Source organism: Gigantopelta aegis, chromosome 9 (assembly GCF_016097555.1).
Source record: "Gigantopelta aegis isolate Gae_Host chromosome 9, Gae_host_genome, whole genome shotgun sequence".
In the NCBI taxonomy this organism is placed as follows: domain Eukaryota; kingdom Metazoa; phylum Mollusca; class Gastropoda; order Neomphalida; family Peltospiridae; genus Gigantopelta; species Gigantopelta aegis.
The window spans coordinates 17,574,485-17,592,187 of NC_054707.1; the positions used below are offsets into that span (position 1 = coordinate 17,574,485).

The following is a 17,703-nucleotide window of genomic DNA, read 5'->3' on the forward strand; positions in this document are numbered from 1 at the left end:
ATACATTATATAAGCATTTATTTTCACTCCGAACTTGCAAACATTTCCATCTCAGTTTTTTGCTATATGACCACATCTGTCTGTAGTACCAGTCCAAACAGGTGGTTCATTAATTGATTCATTCTGGCTGTCTCTTGCACTATACACCCATGTCCCAAAACATCAATTCAAAATATTACAAAATAACATGGGCAAAATCCAGCGAGTAGGCTTACCATTAAACATACAAATTGTTTTAATTTTTTTCACAATTCCTAGAAATGAATATGTGAACCACAACATATGTCAAAATTAGGAACCATAGTGGACCGTGAACTCTCACCCGGAAGTGAACTGTGTAGTGAGACCTAAGCTAAATCCAGCCAGTGCACTATGACTGGTATATCAAAGGCCATGGTATGTGTTATTCTTCTGTGGGATGGTGCATATAAAAGATCCCTTGCTGCTAATCGAAAAGAACATTTCCTTCCTAATCTAAATCCTTCTCCTATGGTTGTGACAGTTGTTGTGTGATCAGAGCAAATAGACTGAACAGACTGAGCACATTCCAGGGGAGCAAAAAAAGAAAGAAAGAAATGTTTTATTTAACAATGCACTCAACACATTTTATTTACAGTTATATGGAGTCAAACATATGGTTAAGGACCACACAGATAATGAGAGAGGAAACCCACTGTTGCCACTTCATGGGCTACTCTTTTTCGATTAGCAGCACGGGATCTTTTATATGCACCATCCAACAGACAGGGTAATACATACCACAGCCTTTGATATACCAGTCGTGGTGTACTGGCTTGAGCAAGAAATAGCCTAATGGGCCCACTGATGAGGATCGATCCCAGACCAACTGCACATCGAGCGAGCGCTTTACCACTGGGCTATGTCCCGCCCCTAGGGGAGCAAAAAAGGTTTTGTTTACCAACACCACTAGAGCACATTGATTAATTAATCACTGGCTATTGGATGTCAAACATTTGGTAATTTTGACACATAGTCATCAGAGGAAACCTGCGACATTTTTCCTAATGCAGCAAGGATCTTTTATATGCACCTTCCCACAGACAGGGAAGCACATACCACAACCTTTGCCCAGTTGTAGTGCACTCGTTGGAATGAGAAAAAACACCCTATCAGCTGAATGGATCCACCGAGGTGGTTTGATGTAAGCACCTCAAGCGAACACTCAACCTACTGAGCTAAATCCCGTCCCAGACGTTTTATAAAATCTACAAACCAATGGGATCAGTGAGTTTTAAAATTGTCTAGCCATGATTAAAAATTCACTAGCCCTACTTACTTTAAGTTAATACAATTTTACTAAATAATATTAAAAATCGGATATGTTGCCTAAAAAAAGAGATATAGCTTAAAAACAGTTAACATTGGGGGTGGGGAGTGGGGTCAGGATCTTCATATTTATAAAACAGACTTAACTGCAACATTTGACAAATATTTTTCACTAACTGTCGGGCATGACAATAGTAGTTATTTACTAGCCCAACATTTAATATTACTAGCTGTGGGAGTGGGGCTACCATAATCTAGAAGCCCTGTAATCCATAGGTCATCCTTTCCCCCCACACAACCGCTACCCCATCCCCCAACATTTGTTAATTGTAAACTCTGCGGAGAAAGCTTATTGGACAGTCTAGTTTTGTTCTGGTGACCTGTAATAAACCACCTAAACTGCACACACATAAACACATTTTATGTTATTTATATTTGTCCTATTTCATTGTTGACTCCAGATGTTGTCAACATACTGTTAGGGTCGTTGTAAAGTGCATTAATTAACTCCGTCATTCATTGAATCGCAACAGGAAATGTGCTGGCTTCTGATTGGTTGGTTTGGCGGATACCGGTAAGGTGTCACTGTTCTTGGAAGTCACAGATGTTTGTCACTGTGACTTATCCTACTTTGTGTACACACCTGCGGTTATTGGTCGGACAATTACTACATTAGTATTGATTTTAGTATTATACAGGAGGTGGATATATAAATATATATATATAGCCTAGGTGTGGAGTGTTAGTACCGTATTATACAGGAGGTGGATATATAAATATATATATATATAGCCTAGGTGTGGAGTGTTAGTACCGTATTATACAGGAGGTGGATATATAAATATATATATATATAGCCTAGGTGTGGAGTGTTAGTTCAAGGTTTATTGGGTCATTGGATTAACATTTCTTGATAGAAAGAAAGAAATGTTTTATTTAACAACGCACTCAACACATTTTATTTACGGTTATATGGCATCAGACATATGGTTAAGGACCACAGAGATTTTGAGAGGAAACCCGCTGTCGCCACTACATGGGCTACTCTTTTCGTTAAGCAGCAAGGGATCTTTTATTTGCGCTTCCCACAGGCAGGATAGCACAAACCATGGCCTTTGTTGAACCAGTTATGGATCACTGGTCGGTGCAAGTGGTTTACACCTACCCATTGAGCCTTGCGGAGCACTAACTCGGGGTTTGGAGTCGGTATCTGGATTAAAAATCCCATGCCTCGACTGGGATCCGAACCCAGTACCTACCAGCCTGTAGACCGATGGCCTAACCACGACACCACCGAGGCCGGTCATTTCTTGATAGACAAAAGTTTGTTTTTAATGACACCACTAGAGTGAACTGATTAATTAATCATTGGTTACTGGATGTTAAACGTTTGTAATTTCTGAGACAGTCTTCAACGGAAACCTGCTACATTTTCCCTTCACCATGAATTTTAAAAAAAACTGCCACTTTTTTCTTTAAACCGTGAATAAAAAATGTTTGTTTATTTATTTAACAACACCACTAGAGCACAATGGGTTATTCAGTCATCGACTTTTTGGTTGTCAAATATTGGGTAATTGTGATTTATAGTCTTAGAGAGGAAGAAGAAGTTTTTTTTTTTTTTAACGACACCACTAGAGCACAGAGAATGGATACATAAAGAAGATTCAGTCCTTTGACCCAAGCACCTCCCGCAAGTGTTTTTAGATAAAAGCAATTGGGGATGGGGGTAGGGGTGAGTGGTGGGGGTGGGGGTGGGTGGTGGAGTAGGGGTGAGTGGTGGTGGTGGGGGTGGGTGGTGGGGGTGGGTGGTGGGGCTGAGGGGTGGGTACTACCAACTGAGTTTGACATCCAGTAGCTGGTGATTAATTAATCAATGTGCTCTAGTGGTATCATTAAACAAATCAAAACTTTAACTTTAGTTCACTAAACTCTCGCATCTTTGTGATCTGACAATGTAATGCAAAAAGACTTGCAAGGATGATGTGGTATTTTTTAAAAGAGCCTTGGCGAGCTCTGTGAATTAGGCCCCTGTATTATACAACTACTGGTATAGGCCTACAGGGTTTCTAGAATTTTTATAAAATCCACTAGCCATGGGATCAGTGATTTTTAAAAAAATTTACTAGCCACAATTAAAAATTCACTAGCCCTACTTTAGGTAATACAATTTTACTAATAATACTAATGTCACCTAGAGAGGGAATGAATGAATGAATGAATGAATGTTTAACGACACCCCAGCATGAAAAATACATCGGCTATTGGGTGTCAAAGTATGGTAATGCAAATAAAGTGATGATCAACATCAATATAAAAATTCAAGGTTTAAACAAAAACAGTGTAAAGAACTGTGCCAAAAATATAAATACAAATATCACAGAATTTTACGGACACCGAATTTTACTCTAAACTTCAATTTGTGCTGTATTGGCCATTCTCAAAGAGAATATTACACCCCTGCACCACGGTGAGGTTACAGCACGCGCAGGGGCCTAGAGAGGGAGCAAGAGCTTAAAAACACTAAAATTGGTGGTATGGGCAGGATATTCATATTTACAAAATAAACTCCTTTTTTTTTCACTAGCCGTCAGGCATGGCAATAGTAGTTATTTACTAGCCCAACATTGAATATCACTAGCCATGGGAGTGGGGCTACCATAATCTAGAAGCCCTGACCTACATTCAAATGCGGTCAGCGGCCACCAAAATTGGATCATAAATTGCCAAAATATCTGTATTAAGTGGCCACGATAATTTGTTTTACTGTTCTGCAAGCAGATGACTTTACATAACATCGACAAGGTACAAGAAATAATCCATTTTCACACATTCACAGGTACTGGTAGCCATCGAGTCTGACATCCACTGTGTATTAATTAAGGAAATGCGTGTGTGGAATAGATCTAATTGGGTCTGAGTGGAGTAATCTTGACATCTGCTGTGTTTCCTCTGTCACAAGACATGTATATTACATGAAGCAGTAATTACAGGAACCGAGAAAAAAAACTAATTGGTGGAAGAATGAATTCCAAACGGTCTCATTTAATACTTATTTAAAATTTTAAAGGGACATTCCCGAGTTTGCTGGATTGTAAGATGCTTCCATCTAATAAAATATTTCTACGATTAAATTTACATATTAAATATATTTTCTTGTTTATAATATCAGTGTCTGTATATTCAATGTGTTTCTGGTCATCTTAATATTTGTAAGAAGCCCAAACTGGATTCTGTCTTCAAACATTTTTGTACGTACGAAAAAATCCTTTTTAGGAAATTAAATGAAATTTAACCTAGTACAAATATTAGAACGATCAGAAACACGTTTAATATACAGCCACTAATATTTTATGCAGAAAAATATATTTGAATTGAAATTACAGTCGTCAAAAAAAGTCTCTGTTAGTCGATAACATCTTAAAAATTGCAGCAAACTCGGGAATGTCCCTTTAAATGTTTGAAACCGGCAACTTTTCGAAAGTTAATTTAGAGTAAATTATAGAGCACATGTATCCATTAAAAAAACAACAAAAAACATTTGGTAATTCTGACACGTACCGTAGTCATCAGAGGAAACCCGATACATTTTTCCTAATGCAGCAAGGGATCTTTTATATGCACTTTTCCACAGACAGGAAAGCACATACCACGACCTTTGACCAGTTATGATGCACTGATTGGAATGAGAAAAAATAATCAGTTGAATGGATCTACTGAGGTGGTTCGATCCTCAAGCAAGCACTCAATCGACTGATCTAAATCCCGTCCCCGATTAATAAACAGTTCAGACAGTGAAGACAATAATAAACACAGTTTAAAAGACTGTTAAAGTAGCAACCTCTATTCAGCGGCCATCTATCTGACAGGCGCATGTCTAAGAATTTATTCAGGGGTGGGTCTAGACTGTTCTGAGTGAAGTTTCTAGGGGGTGGGGTGTCAAGTCATGACCCTCAGGATTTTTTTTTTTTTTTTTAAATTTGCTTGGGATTCGAACCCCGAAATACCAGGTCAGGACAGGTCAGGACAGGTCATTGGTTTTAATGTGTACATTCAAAACAAGCTGTTATAGCACATATTTGTCATGGGCACAGGTGTCAACTTTCGCCATGTCATCCTTCCTGGACAGGAATACCCTCTGCACATTTGCTTGCTTAAGCAGTCATGTTCTCCATTAATGGTTGCTATTAAAATGGTGCACGATACACAATTTAATGAGAAGAAAAAATGCCATGGCTGATTGGCCCACTGTCTTCTTTGTTGGAATGTTTTTCACAGGGTGAAATCACTTCTATAATTCTTCAAAAGTTACTTTTAACCCAATATTTTGAAATTTCATTTTTAAATTCTTAAATGTGTTCTTACGCTTGAACAGATTTGCATGATCTTAATAAATTTTCTCAGATAATACTGCACGACTGCAGTTAGGGGATTTTAAAAAAGGAAATCTCGAAATGTAGAGGAAAATATAATGAAATAAGAAAGTGCATTTCTTCATGAAAAAGGGGATTTGGGATTGATCCCCATTTGTGAGCCCATTGGGCTATTTCTCATTCCAGCCAGTGCACCACCATCGGTATATATCAAAGGCCACGGTATGTGATATCCTGTCTGTGGGATAGTACATATAAATGATTCTTTGCTACTAATGGAAAAATGCAGTAGGTTTCCTCTCTAAAACTATTTGTCAAAATCACCAAATAGTTGACCTTCAATAGCCGATGATTAATAAATCAATGTGTTCTAGTGGTGTTTTTAAACAAAACAAGCAAACTTTTTGTTCATGATTAAAAAAAGGCTATGGGTTGTGGTAGAAGAATATGGGTAAATTGACTAAAGCTTTATGTGTGTACAGTAGAGATTGAGTAACTTTTTAATAGTATAGCTTTTTTAAAAAACATTTTTAGCATTAAATGTTTTATCATGCTGCATTGCACAGTTTTAAAACTTAGCAGTGTATCACAGGGCTTCTAAAAAATTTATAAAATCCACACGCCATGGGATCAGTGATTTTACAAATTTACTAGCCACGATCAAAAATTCACTAGCCCTACTTTACTTTAAGTTAATACAATTTTATTAATTAATAGCAATAATCAGATATGTCGCCTAAAGAGGGAGATGGAGCTTAAAACCACTAATATTGAGTGGTGGTGGTAAGGGGCAGAATATTCATATTTACAAAATAGACTTAACTGCAGCATTTGACCAAAACAAAATTCACTAGTAGTTATTTACTTGCCCAAAATTGAATATCACTAGCCATAGGAGTGGGGCTACCATAATCTAGAAGCCCTGATATCAGAATGAAAAGTAAATATGAAATAGAAAATGTAATTAATATTTTTGTGCATATTTTCTGTTCTGTGTTACATACTTTTCCCACTACCAGTTTTCAAGTGCAGAAAGTACAAGACTATACTTTATATGAATCACCAGATACGTATTGATTGTCTATATCTGATTTATAAACACTTCCTGCTTCCATTCATGCGTTGCGGTATTCTGTCAAGTGTTATATCCTTCTACGAATGGTATTTAAGTCTGCTGTGCATCCCCAGCTGAAACAATCTATCATTGGCTGTTCAGAACTACGTATCACATAAATAAACAAAAGTGTGTTAATGAAGTTTAAACATTTGGTTTACTGTGCTTATTTCAGAAATGAACAAAGTAAGTAAAATATTGTTACAAATGATATTAATGAGAGATCTGTAATACAAAATTACATTTAAATTCTGTTATAATATTTACATTCAAATTAAACTAAAGGAAAAAAAACATTTGAAGGAAAAAAACATTTTAAAAAAATCTTTTTTTTCTTCTCTATTTTTTTTTTTTTTTATCCCTCTGCCCCGTCCTCTCCCCCCCTGCCTGTGGGAAGTGCAAATGAAAGATCCCTTGCTGCTAATCGGAAAGAGTAGTCTATGTAGTGGCGACAGCGGGTTTCCTCTCAAAATCTGTGTGGTCCTTAACCATATGTCTGACGCCATATAACTGTAAATAAAATGTGTTGAGTGCGTCGTTAAATAAAACATTCCTTTCTTTCGTTCTTTCATTCTGGCAGCTTCTCCTATATTTCAACTTGTTTGGTGTACTCTGGCAGTGTTCACACACTCTGAGGTAGAGGAAGGAAGGAAATGTTTTATTTAATGACGCACTCAACACATTTTATTTACGGTTATATGGCGTCGGACATATGGTTAAGGACCACACAGATATTGAGAGAGGAAACCCGCTGTCGCCACTTCATGGGCTACTCTTTTTGATTAGCAGGAAGGGATCTTTTATATGCACCATCCCACCGACAGGATAGCACATACCATGGACTTTGATATGCTAGTCGTGGTGCACTGGCTGGAACAAGAAATAGCCCAGACCAAGCGCGCATCGAGCGAGCGCTTTACCACTGGGCTACATTCCACCCTGAATAAAGGAACGAGTCTAGTATGTAAGACTGATGTATGACACAAGACTATTTCATGTTGAAACAGGACACTGAACTCCATTGAAAATGCACTACCTAAATTTCAGCTGTTATTGCTATTGTATATATGAGATTACTACATTATACAAGACACACAATAACCCGAATTGTGTATATTTGGCCCATTATTATTTATTCTCAAATTTTGTTAACAACTACACATCTGTCTGGTGCATTTCCAGTGGAATTCAGGATATTTTTCGGAAGGGCAACTGCCACTCCAAGCATACCTCTCCCCATCCCATCACACAATGACGTCATTGATTGGTACACTGCAACCTTACAGAACGTCAGCCAAATGAGTTCAGTGATAAAATTAAGATCGATTATGGGTAATAAATAGGATATTAAACTTGCTACCATTTTGTATCATGTTTATATGTCTGTCGTGAAATAACTGAAAAGTATTTCACTTGGGATATAAACATGATACAAAATGGAAGTTCATTTAATATCCTATAAATACAAACTACTATCTTTAAAATAGGTGACAGGAATGAAGGAAATGTTTTACTCAACAACGCACTCAACACATTTTATTTACAGTTATATGGCATCAGACATATGGTTAAGGACCACACAGATATGGTGCTACTCGTTTTGATTAGCAGCAAGGGATCTTTTATATGCACCATCTCACAGACAGGGTAGTACATACCACGGCCTTTGATATACCAGTCGTGGTGCACTGGCTGGAATGAGAAATAGCCCAATGGGCCCACTGACAGGGATCGATCCCAGACCGACCGCGCATCGGGCTACAAATAGGTGACAGATTAACAGAAGTACATGTAACTGGTTGGACAGATTCAACTGTAATTTTGATTCTTGATTTTTTCTTTTTTTTTAAGTCCTTGAAAAAAAAAATCAGATTTTTTTCATTATATGAAATCTGGTCTGGTGCTTATAAACTTTTAAAGTCTAGACTCGAAACTAATAGAATCAGAGACACTAATGTCAAGACAACATCATACACAATGTATGTGTGTGACGTCATTAGAGATTGAGTCTAGACTCTGAAACTTTTATGAGCATGGGCCTTGGATTCTTTTCATGAGATGCAGCAAGTAAAATTATGTCTGATGAAAACACAAATGTAATAAACACACAAAATAAAATGATTACATCAAAAACTACTGTTTTGTATAATATTATCATAATTTAAAGACAATTCAACAACAAAAAATAGGCATAAAATTTAAAATTACAAATTTCTGCAATAACAGAAAAAAAAGAGCGGTAAAATGAAAATGACACATTTTAAATTTAATTTTTCTCTTTTTCAGTGGATCGAATTTTTGCGGAGCTGCGGAAGGGGACGACTTTGTATAAAGTCAAATCTCCGACGAAACTGTTACAACGAAGATTCTATCTCGATAACAAGAAGATGGTACTGTACTATGAAGGAACTCAGAAAACATTCAGATCTGCTAATACAGAAAGTAAGTGAGCTACACGACCTATATAACTAAATGGAGAATTCAAGTGTTTTTTTAATATGGAAAATATCAAATGAGTCTATGTTAATCTCTGCCAAGACAAATACCATTTAACTAGACGAGGTTGATATTTTACATGGTAGAAAACATGAGTAGCAAATTTATTTGAAGAGTTTAGGTGCAAACGAGTAGCCCATGAAGTGACGACAGCGGGTTTCCTCTCTCAATATATCTGAGTGGTCCTTAACCATGTCTGACACCATATAACCATAAATAAAATGTCTTGAGTGTGTTGTTAAATAAAACATTTCCTTCCTTCATCATGATTAGCACAAATGTAGGTTGATATCTTGCACTTTAAGTTTATTACCACAGTCTTTGTTATACCAGCCCGTCAGTGGGCCCATTGGGCTATTTCTCACTCCAGTCAGTGCACCACGACTGGGATATCAATGGCCGTGGTATGTGTTATCCTGTCTATGGGATGGTGCATATAAAAGATCCTTTGTTGCTAATCGAAAAGAGTAGCCCATGAAGTGGCGACAGCAGGTTTCCTCTCTATATATCTGTGTGGTCCTTAACCATATGTCCGACACCATATAACCGTAATTAAAATGTGTTGAGTGCGTTGTTAAATAAAACATTTCCTTCCTTGTTACACCAGAGGGGCAGGATGTATCCCAGTGGTAAAGAACTCGCCTGATGCGTGGTCGCTTTAGGATCGATCCTCGTCTGGGCTATTTCTCGTTCCAGCTGGTGCACCACAAATGGTATACCAAAGGACGTGGTATGTGCTGTCCTGTCTGTGGGATGGTGCATATAAACGATCCCTTGCTGCTAATGGAAGAATATGGAGGGTTTCTTCTCTATATCATAATGTCAGAATTACCCAATGTTTGACATCCAATAGCGGATGATCAATAAATCAATGTGCTCTAGTGGTGTCATTAAACAAAACAAACTTTAACTTTGTTACACCAGTTGTGGTGCATTGGCTGGACCGAGAAGTAGCTCAGTGCACCTACTGACAGCAGTCAGTCTAGGATCGATCCCCGTCTGTGGACACATTGGGTTACTTCTGGTAACAGCTTCTGCTCCACAAAGGCTGTAGTATGTACCATCCTGTCTGTGGGATGCTGCATATAAAGGATTCCATGCTGCTTTTTAGAAAGAGTAGCTCATTATATGGTGGCAACAGGTTTCCTCTCTCATTATCTGTGTAGTCCTTAACAATATGTCCTATATGACCAAAATTAAAATGTGTTGGGTGTATGGCATATCATTAAATAAAACATTGCTTCCTATATATAGGAATATAGGTCAAGATAATCCTGAAAGCCCAGTGATTGAAGTAGTATTAAACATGTAGTTATTTGATATATTTAGGTATATATATATATATATATATTTATTTTTTTTACAGTAAAAATTCACAAGATTCAAGAAGTCCGTGCGGGGGAAAAAGACTTTTCTAAAAAGCTCCATGGATTAGATGTAAGCAGCCCATTTACATTCAATTCTATTAGTATGATCTATATAATGAGACGGATGGATGAATGGTTGGGCAGATTGGTTGGATGGATGGATGGATGGATGGATAGATTGGTTTATGGGTGTGTGGGTGGTTTGTAGATTAATGGATGGATGGATTTTTTGTAGATTAATGGATGGATGGTTTTAATTTATGGGTGGTTGGAGTTTGTGGGTGAATGGATGGATGGGTTTATGGGTGGTTGGAGTTTGTGGGCAGATGGACTGAACTATGGATAGATGGTGGGTGGATGGATTGATAATGTGTGGATGGGTGGTGGGTGGGTGGATGGATGGATGGATGGATGGATGGATGGATGGATGGATGGATGGATGGATGGATGGATGGATGGATGGATGGATGGGTTTATGAGTGGTTGAAATTTGTGGGTAGGTGGATTGAAATATGGATGGATGGTGTGTGGATAGATGGATGGTGGGTGGGTGGATGGATGGTGGTTGGATGGATGGTGGGTGGATGGATAGTGAGTCGATGGATGGGTCTATGGGTGGGTGAATGGGTCAATAGGTAGATGTAGCAATGGACTGGTGGATGAATGGTTGTATGTTGGGTGAGTGGATGGATGATTGGATTTTGGGTGGGAGGGTGATTAGATGGAAGGGTGGTTGGGTGAATGGATGGATGCATGAATATGGATGGATCAATGGATGGGTGGGTTTTGAGTGGGTGGATGAATGTATGGATGGGATGGCTATATGGTTGGATGGATGGATGGATGGATGGATGGATGGATGGTTGGATTGATGGATGGTGGATGGTTAGGTGGATGGATTAATGGGTAGTTTGGTGGGTTTGTGGATGGATGCATGAATGTATTAGTCTGGTAGGGATGGGACGATTGTTATTTTTAAAAAGATTTCATTCAATTTTCGATATTTGGTTGGTGCATTTGGGTGGATGAATGGATGGATGAATTGTTAATTTATGCATTGGTGTAAAATAGCACAGACTAGAATTTGATTTGTTTAAACCCTGATGTTAACCTACATTTATTTGATGTACTTCATATTAGAACATTGTTTTCAGAAAAACCGCTGTTTCGCTATAGTGATGGGGGCCAGCCACAAGATTACCTACCTGATGGCTTCAGATCAGGCCATTCGCGACACCTGGATTCGTGGGATTCAGTATGCCATGCAGATGGAGAAACTAGAGGAACAGCGGAATGAAATAGACAAATATCCTTTTAAACATTTCACATACGGGTTTCAGACACATCATATTACGTAGTAATGAACCATAAATCTCCATATACACATGCATATGCATAACTGCACAGGCCCGGTGCATAGTAAATTTATGCTAATAACCAGTCTATCTGATTATATCAGTTCTACAGCCAAGCTAGGGATTTCGAAACAATCTTAGCCTACGAAATCGTAAAATCATCATAGGTTGTGACATCAGTACAGCACACTCCATAGTGATGTCATAGCTTACGATGCTTTTACGATTTCGTAGGCTAAGATTGCTTCGAAAATATGGACCCTGATTTCCAGTAAACTTTACAATTGCCTGGTGGACAGTCTATCCCAGTGCTCCATGAGCACCATCTTTGTTATGACAGAGAATGCCATTATATGTATTCTATTTCTTCATATTAAAAATGTATAGAGTGTAACCTCTCAAAACAAGACCCTCTGTAAACCAGAATTCCCCCAAAAGCAGACATTTTCCTTAGTTCTTTTTTAAAAATCAGTACAGAACTTAACCTCACTAAACCAGATACCTCATAAATCCGGACATTTTACTTGGTCCTGAGGGTGTCCGGTTTAGAGGGGTTCCACTGTATATTAAAATAACATTCATTATGAATGTTGTACAGTTATTACTGTATAGGCCTATTCAGGCATTAAATTTAATATAAATAATGGTTCAGTTTTTATGCTGAATATGCATGTTTCAAACTTTGCCTCATTACACAAGTGTAATTTACATAAATGAATAATCAGTTTCTCAGATAAGAAACCATTAGTGAGTGCAGCAACAGGATATCGAACAATGGAATACATATCATGGGAACAACAGTTTGTAGGTAATCTATTTTAAATGATTAAAGAAAGAAATATTTTATTTAACGACGCACTCAACACATTTTATTTACGGTTATATGGCGTCAGACATATGGTTAAGGACCACACAGATTTTGAGAGGAAATCCGCTGTCACCACTACATGGGCTACTCTTTCCGATTAGCAACAAGGGATCTTTTATTTGCGCTTCCCACAGGCAGGATAGCACAAACCATGGCCTTTGTTGAACCAGTTATGGATCACTGGTCGGTGCAAGTGGTTTACACCTACCCATTGAGCCTTGCGGAGCACTCACTCAGGGTTTGGAGTCAGTATCTGGATTAAAAATTCCATGCCTCGACTGGGATCCGAACCCAGTACCTACCAGCCTGTAGACCGATGGCCTAACCACGATGCCACAGAGGCCGGTTTTCAAAAGTGTATATTCATGACTGCAGCTTAATATGGTGGAATTTAGCTCAGTCGGTTCAGGATCGAACCACCTCGACAAATCCATTCAACTGATTGTTTTTTTCTTGTTCCAACCAGTGCAAACAACTGGTCAAAAGCTGTGGTATGTGCTTTCCTGTCTGTGGAAAAGTGCAAATAGAAGATCGCTTGCTACTAATGGAAAAATGTAGTGGGTTTCCTCTCTAAAACTATATGGCATTGTCTGAATTACCAAATGTTTGAAATCCAATAGCCGATGTTTAATAAATCAGTGTGCTCTAGTGGTGTCATTAAACAAAACAAACTTTACACTTAATATTAAACAGTTATGTCACTGTGACAAGACCGGTGTGATGTTTTATGTAGTAAAAATAATAATATTGACTGAGGCTGGAGGTCAAGATTGATATTTATACTTTTCACTCAATAAAACATCATACAGGTCTCATTACAGTGCCATAGTTCAATAATTTAATTAAAAAATAAACACACAAACTCGGCCTATTTACATGCAGTCGAGCACTATGCAATCTAGTAAGCACAAGTGCATTGCACTATGACGTCATACATCAGTCCTAAGCTTTTGAAAAATCGCACACCTCAAAATGCTTAGGCGAGTGAAAAATCGTACTCATCAAAATGCAAAGACTAGTGAAAAACAAGCATAATAAAATTATGAAGTAATATGCGTTGTTTTTCACACTTGCCAGATTGAAATTATGTGTGCTGTACAAGCACGATCACACTCACGCACCTTAAAAAACAAAGTCTTGCGTACATGAAACATGATATCATCTGTAAGACGATACAAGTTCCAAATTCTGTCGAGCAAACCAATAGCACTCATTGGTCAATGCTAAGGGCTTTCCCCATTTCACACCAGATAAATAGTGCAAAATCATGATTTATGGGTTTCGTAAAACCACAGAGGGGTGCAATATGATCTCAAACGGAATCACGCATGACGTAACATTGACAAATCGGAAGTCATGTAGAATATGCATGAGGTAATAAAACGGAATACTGACTGGATTTTGAATGTACCAAATTATTTAAAATTTGCTATAAGTTTTGTAAACTAATACATAGATTTTGTAAAATAAAGATTTCATGATATCCTTAACCAATTGAACATGGGTCCGTGATGCATTCAACATGGCCGACAAGAATGGGGATGGGGCACTTGACCTTGATGAGGTCATGAAACTGCTGAAGAAGCTGAATGCTGACATTAAGAAAAAATATGTTCAAGAGATGTTTAAGGTGTGTTCACTTTGCATTTTATTAAAACAAATTTATGTTTTATCATGGCTATAGTTGCTGTAAAATTTTAGCTGGATCAGGCAGGTCTCACCCTGTCCATTGCCAAATTAGCCAATTGCTAATTTTTATACAAAGTGGCTACAATATTTAGTCTTTGACAATGGACAAATGGTCTACATATTTGAAAATTAACTGAACTAAAATTTTCCCTTGAATTATCCACTTTTTAATAATTATCGAGGATATAGTCTACATATCTAAAAATTAACTGAACTAAAATTTTCCTTTAAATTAGCCACTTTGTAATAATTTTGAAACAAATATTCTACATATCTGAAAACTGACTACACTAAAAATTCATCCCAGTGTGAGCTGTGATCAAGATCTGAATTTTAATCGACACCAAATTTTTGTTGTTGATCACAATAATAAAAAACCCACTCAGGTCAGATATGAGGTTTAAATGTTGGAAAGATGCATTCCCAGACCACCAACACATTCTGACAGTTTAACAAATGAGAAACATATAACATATTACATATTGTACATAGAGGATAATAAACAAGTTACCAGTTATTATCAAATTTATGTCCCAAGTGACATAATTTTTACTTGTCACGAGCTTTAGCAAGTGACATAATTTTTACTTGTCACGAGCTTTAGCAAGTGACATAATTTTTACTTGTCACGAGCTTTAGCAAGTGACAAGTGAAAATTAGTTCATGAAGGACATAAATTTGATAATAACTGGTACCAAGTTTGTTATTCTATATATTACCCCCACGTCCATGTATATAGAAAGAACATTAATTACTTTACTGTTCTGGGTATCTTTAACTTTGTATTTTATTCACGGTTCACAGATAATTTTTAAAACCAAAAGTTCTATATATTCTGTAAAAAAAAATCTATAATGAATTGCATTAAACTACCATTTTATTACAAGTTTAACACTGAAACCAGAAAGACGTAAATGCAAACGCTTTAAACTACGTGACGTAATTGTGTGTGCTTTGCCAAATCGTGATGATGTCATATTTAGTACCGACAAGGTGAATGGTTTGTTGGCATCAAATCATCCAATAGTAGTATACGTTAAACCAATGCATGATAATGAGAAATTATTATTTTTATGTTCCCCATTATGAGTGCCTGCTGGGGTAATAAATATACAGAAATTCACATACATTGTTTTCACTTCCTAAGTATTGCACGAGTTTATTTTGTGCAAGAATATATATACCACGAGACCGCCTAGCAGTCGAGTGGTATGTTCTTTCACAAAATAAACAAGTGCAATAAATAGGAAGCAAAAACAACGTATGTGAAGTTCTGTATTTATGACATACCTTCTTTTATGTTTTACAAAAATGGTTTTTAATTTAACATCATAACAACACTGTTAAATGTATGATCAAAACTCCTTTCATGGATTCGTTTAACGTTAAGAACCATACTCTGCGGCAGCCTTGTGTAATGTTTCAAATACAATATGTCATTTGTAAATCATATATGACGTAAGTAAATATAATAAATAAGGCACTAACTGCAGTAAAAAAAAAAGGGAATTCCCCATTTAAAAGTTCTGGTCCAGATTGCACATAATATGTGCGATACAAGATAAATTTACTACACGGTTTCAAAAGGCTTTTATCACTATAGTAAGATTGAATAGGTATGTAATAAATAGCTTTAGTTACTTGACTGTGTTATGCCGTTGCTTGCAGAGTTTTATTTTTGTTCCTGAAAATCATTTTGTTAAATTGTGTTTTTGTAGGCTGCCGACACCAATAAGGACGGCCGTAAGAATGTTCTTGACAGAGAGGAGTTTGTGAAGTTTTATCATCAGTTAACCCGGAGGCCGGAATTAGAAGAAATATTTTTAAAGTGAGACTTGATGCACACAAATTGAATAATATTTAAGATTCTGTTTATTTATTTATTTATTTATTTTACATCTATAAAGAGTCATGTACAGGTACTTAGATTTTAGACCAAGCCATTAAAAGCATAGACCCTAGTTTCAACCTGTAAAAATGGACGCTAAGTTTGATTAAGTTACAAACCTGTTTAACACATTTGTATAACATTACAAGAGAGTGAAACAAGAGTCTGTGACATTGAAACGGTGAAATATCGTTAAAAATAGATTAAAACTCGACTCCATAACTGTTATTTCTCAGACACATGTGCCCTTTTAAAAATATGAAAAAAATGCATTTTGTGATATTAGAAACACCAGGATGTCCAGAAACCCTTCGGTTGTACGAAAATGGATAATCTAAACAATAAAATATAAGTACATGTAATGTTTGATTTCAGTGATCATGTATACGGCTCTAATAGTGAAAAATATGACTTAGTGTTTAAAAACTAGGCTATGTCCCTATAAAGGCACTAAGCTCAGCTATTAGACTGTGTAAAATATCTTCAGGCATAAAACATTACCAGTAGGTTACCTGGCAATCAACCTAATGATTTTTGGATATTTTAATTTTTAAGCATGTTTAAAAAAAAAGTAAGTCCAGGTCTCTATTTTGTAACATGATATTTATTGCGATGCCTGTTGTTACAGACTTTTTAACCATGAAATTACACATTATTTACTAAGCTCCTAATACAATTCATGTGAATCAGAACAGGTACTTAATTACCTTGGAAACTACAAACAGTAACTTTAAATACTCTCATATATAAATACAGTAGAATCTCGTTGTGTCGAATATACCGCAACGCTTGAACCAAAAACAAAGTCCCGAGTTACACTTACACGTTTATTGACCAAATTGTTAGGTCAAACTACCCAATGGGCGGGATTTAGCTCAGTCTTTTGAGTGCTCACCTGAGGTGCTTGTGTAGCAGGATCAAACCACCTCGATGGATCCATTCAGCTGATTGGGGGTTTTCTCGTTCCAACCAGTGCACCACTGGACAAAGGCCGTGGTATGTGTTTTCCTGTCTGTGGGAAAGTGCATATAAAAGATCTTTTGCTGCAATAGAAAAAAATATAGCAGGTTTCCTCTGTTGACTACCAGTCAGAATTACCAAATGTTTGACATCCAATAGCCAATGATTAATTAATCGATGTGCTCCAGTGGTGTCGTTAAACACAACAAACTAGGTCAAACTACCCAATGGGTTGAACACTTTAACCAAGCGCCTACAGGGTTCAAGCCAACAGGATTCAACATGTTATTATTTGTTTTTATTAAT

General features: G+C 36.9%; 1 protein-coding gene across 5 annotated transcripts in view; it reads left to right on the plus strand.

Annotated features, from left to right (window-relative positions):
• LOC121381996 (1-phosphatidylinositol 4,5-bisphosphate phosphodiesterase delta-1-like) overlaps nt 1–17,703 on the plus strand; it is a 106,169-nt gene that overhangs the window by 63,727 nt on the left and 24,739 nt on the right. For 4 of the 5 annotated variants that reach the window (XM_041511460.1, XM_041511455.1, XM_041511457.1 and 1 more), the window contains exons 2-6: nt 9,061–9,216; nt 10,637–10,707; nt 11,792–11,943; nt 14,361–14,490; nt 16,268–16,377. In XM_041511460.1, the coding sequence (XP_041367394.1) occupies nt 9,061–9,216; nt 10,637–10,707; nt 11,792–11,943; nt 14,361–14,490; nt 16,268–16,377 (619 nt within the window). Of the gene's footprint in view, nt 1–6,872; nt 6,961–9,060; nt 9,217–10,636; nt 10,708–11,791; nt 11,944–14,360; nt 14,491–16,267; nt 16,378–17,703 lie in introns of those variants that run through there. The other variant, XM_041511459.1, reaches the window with a different exon arrangement.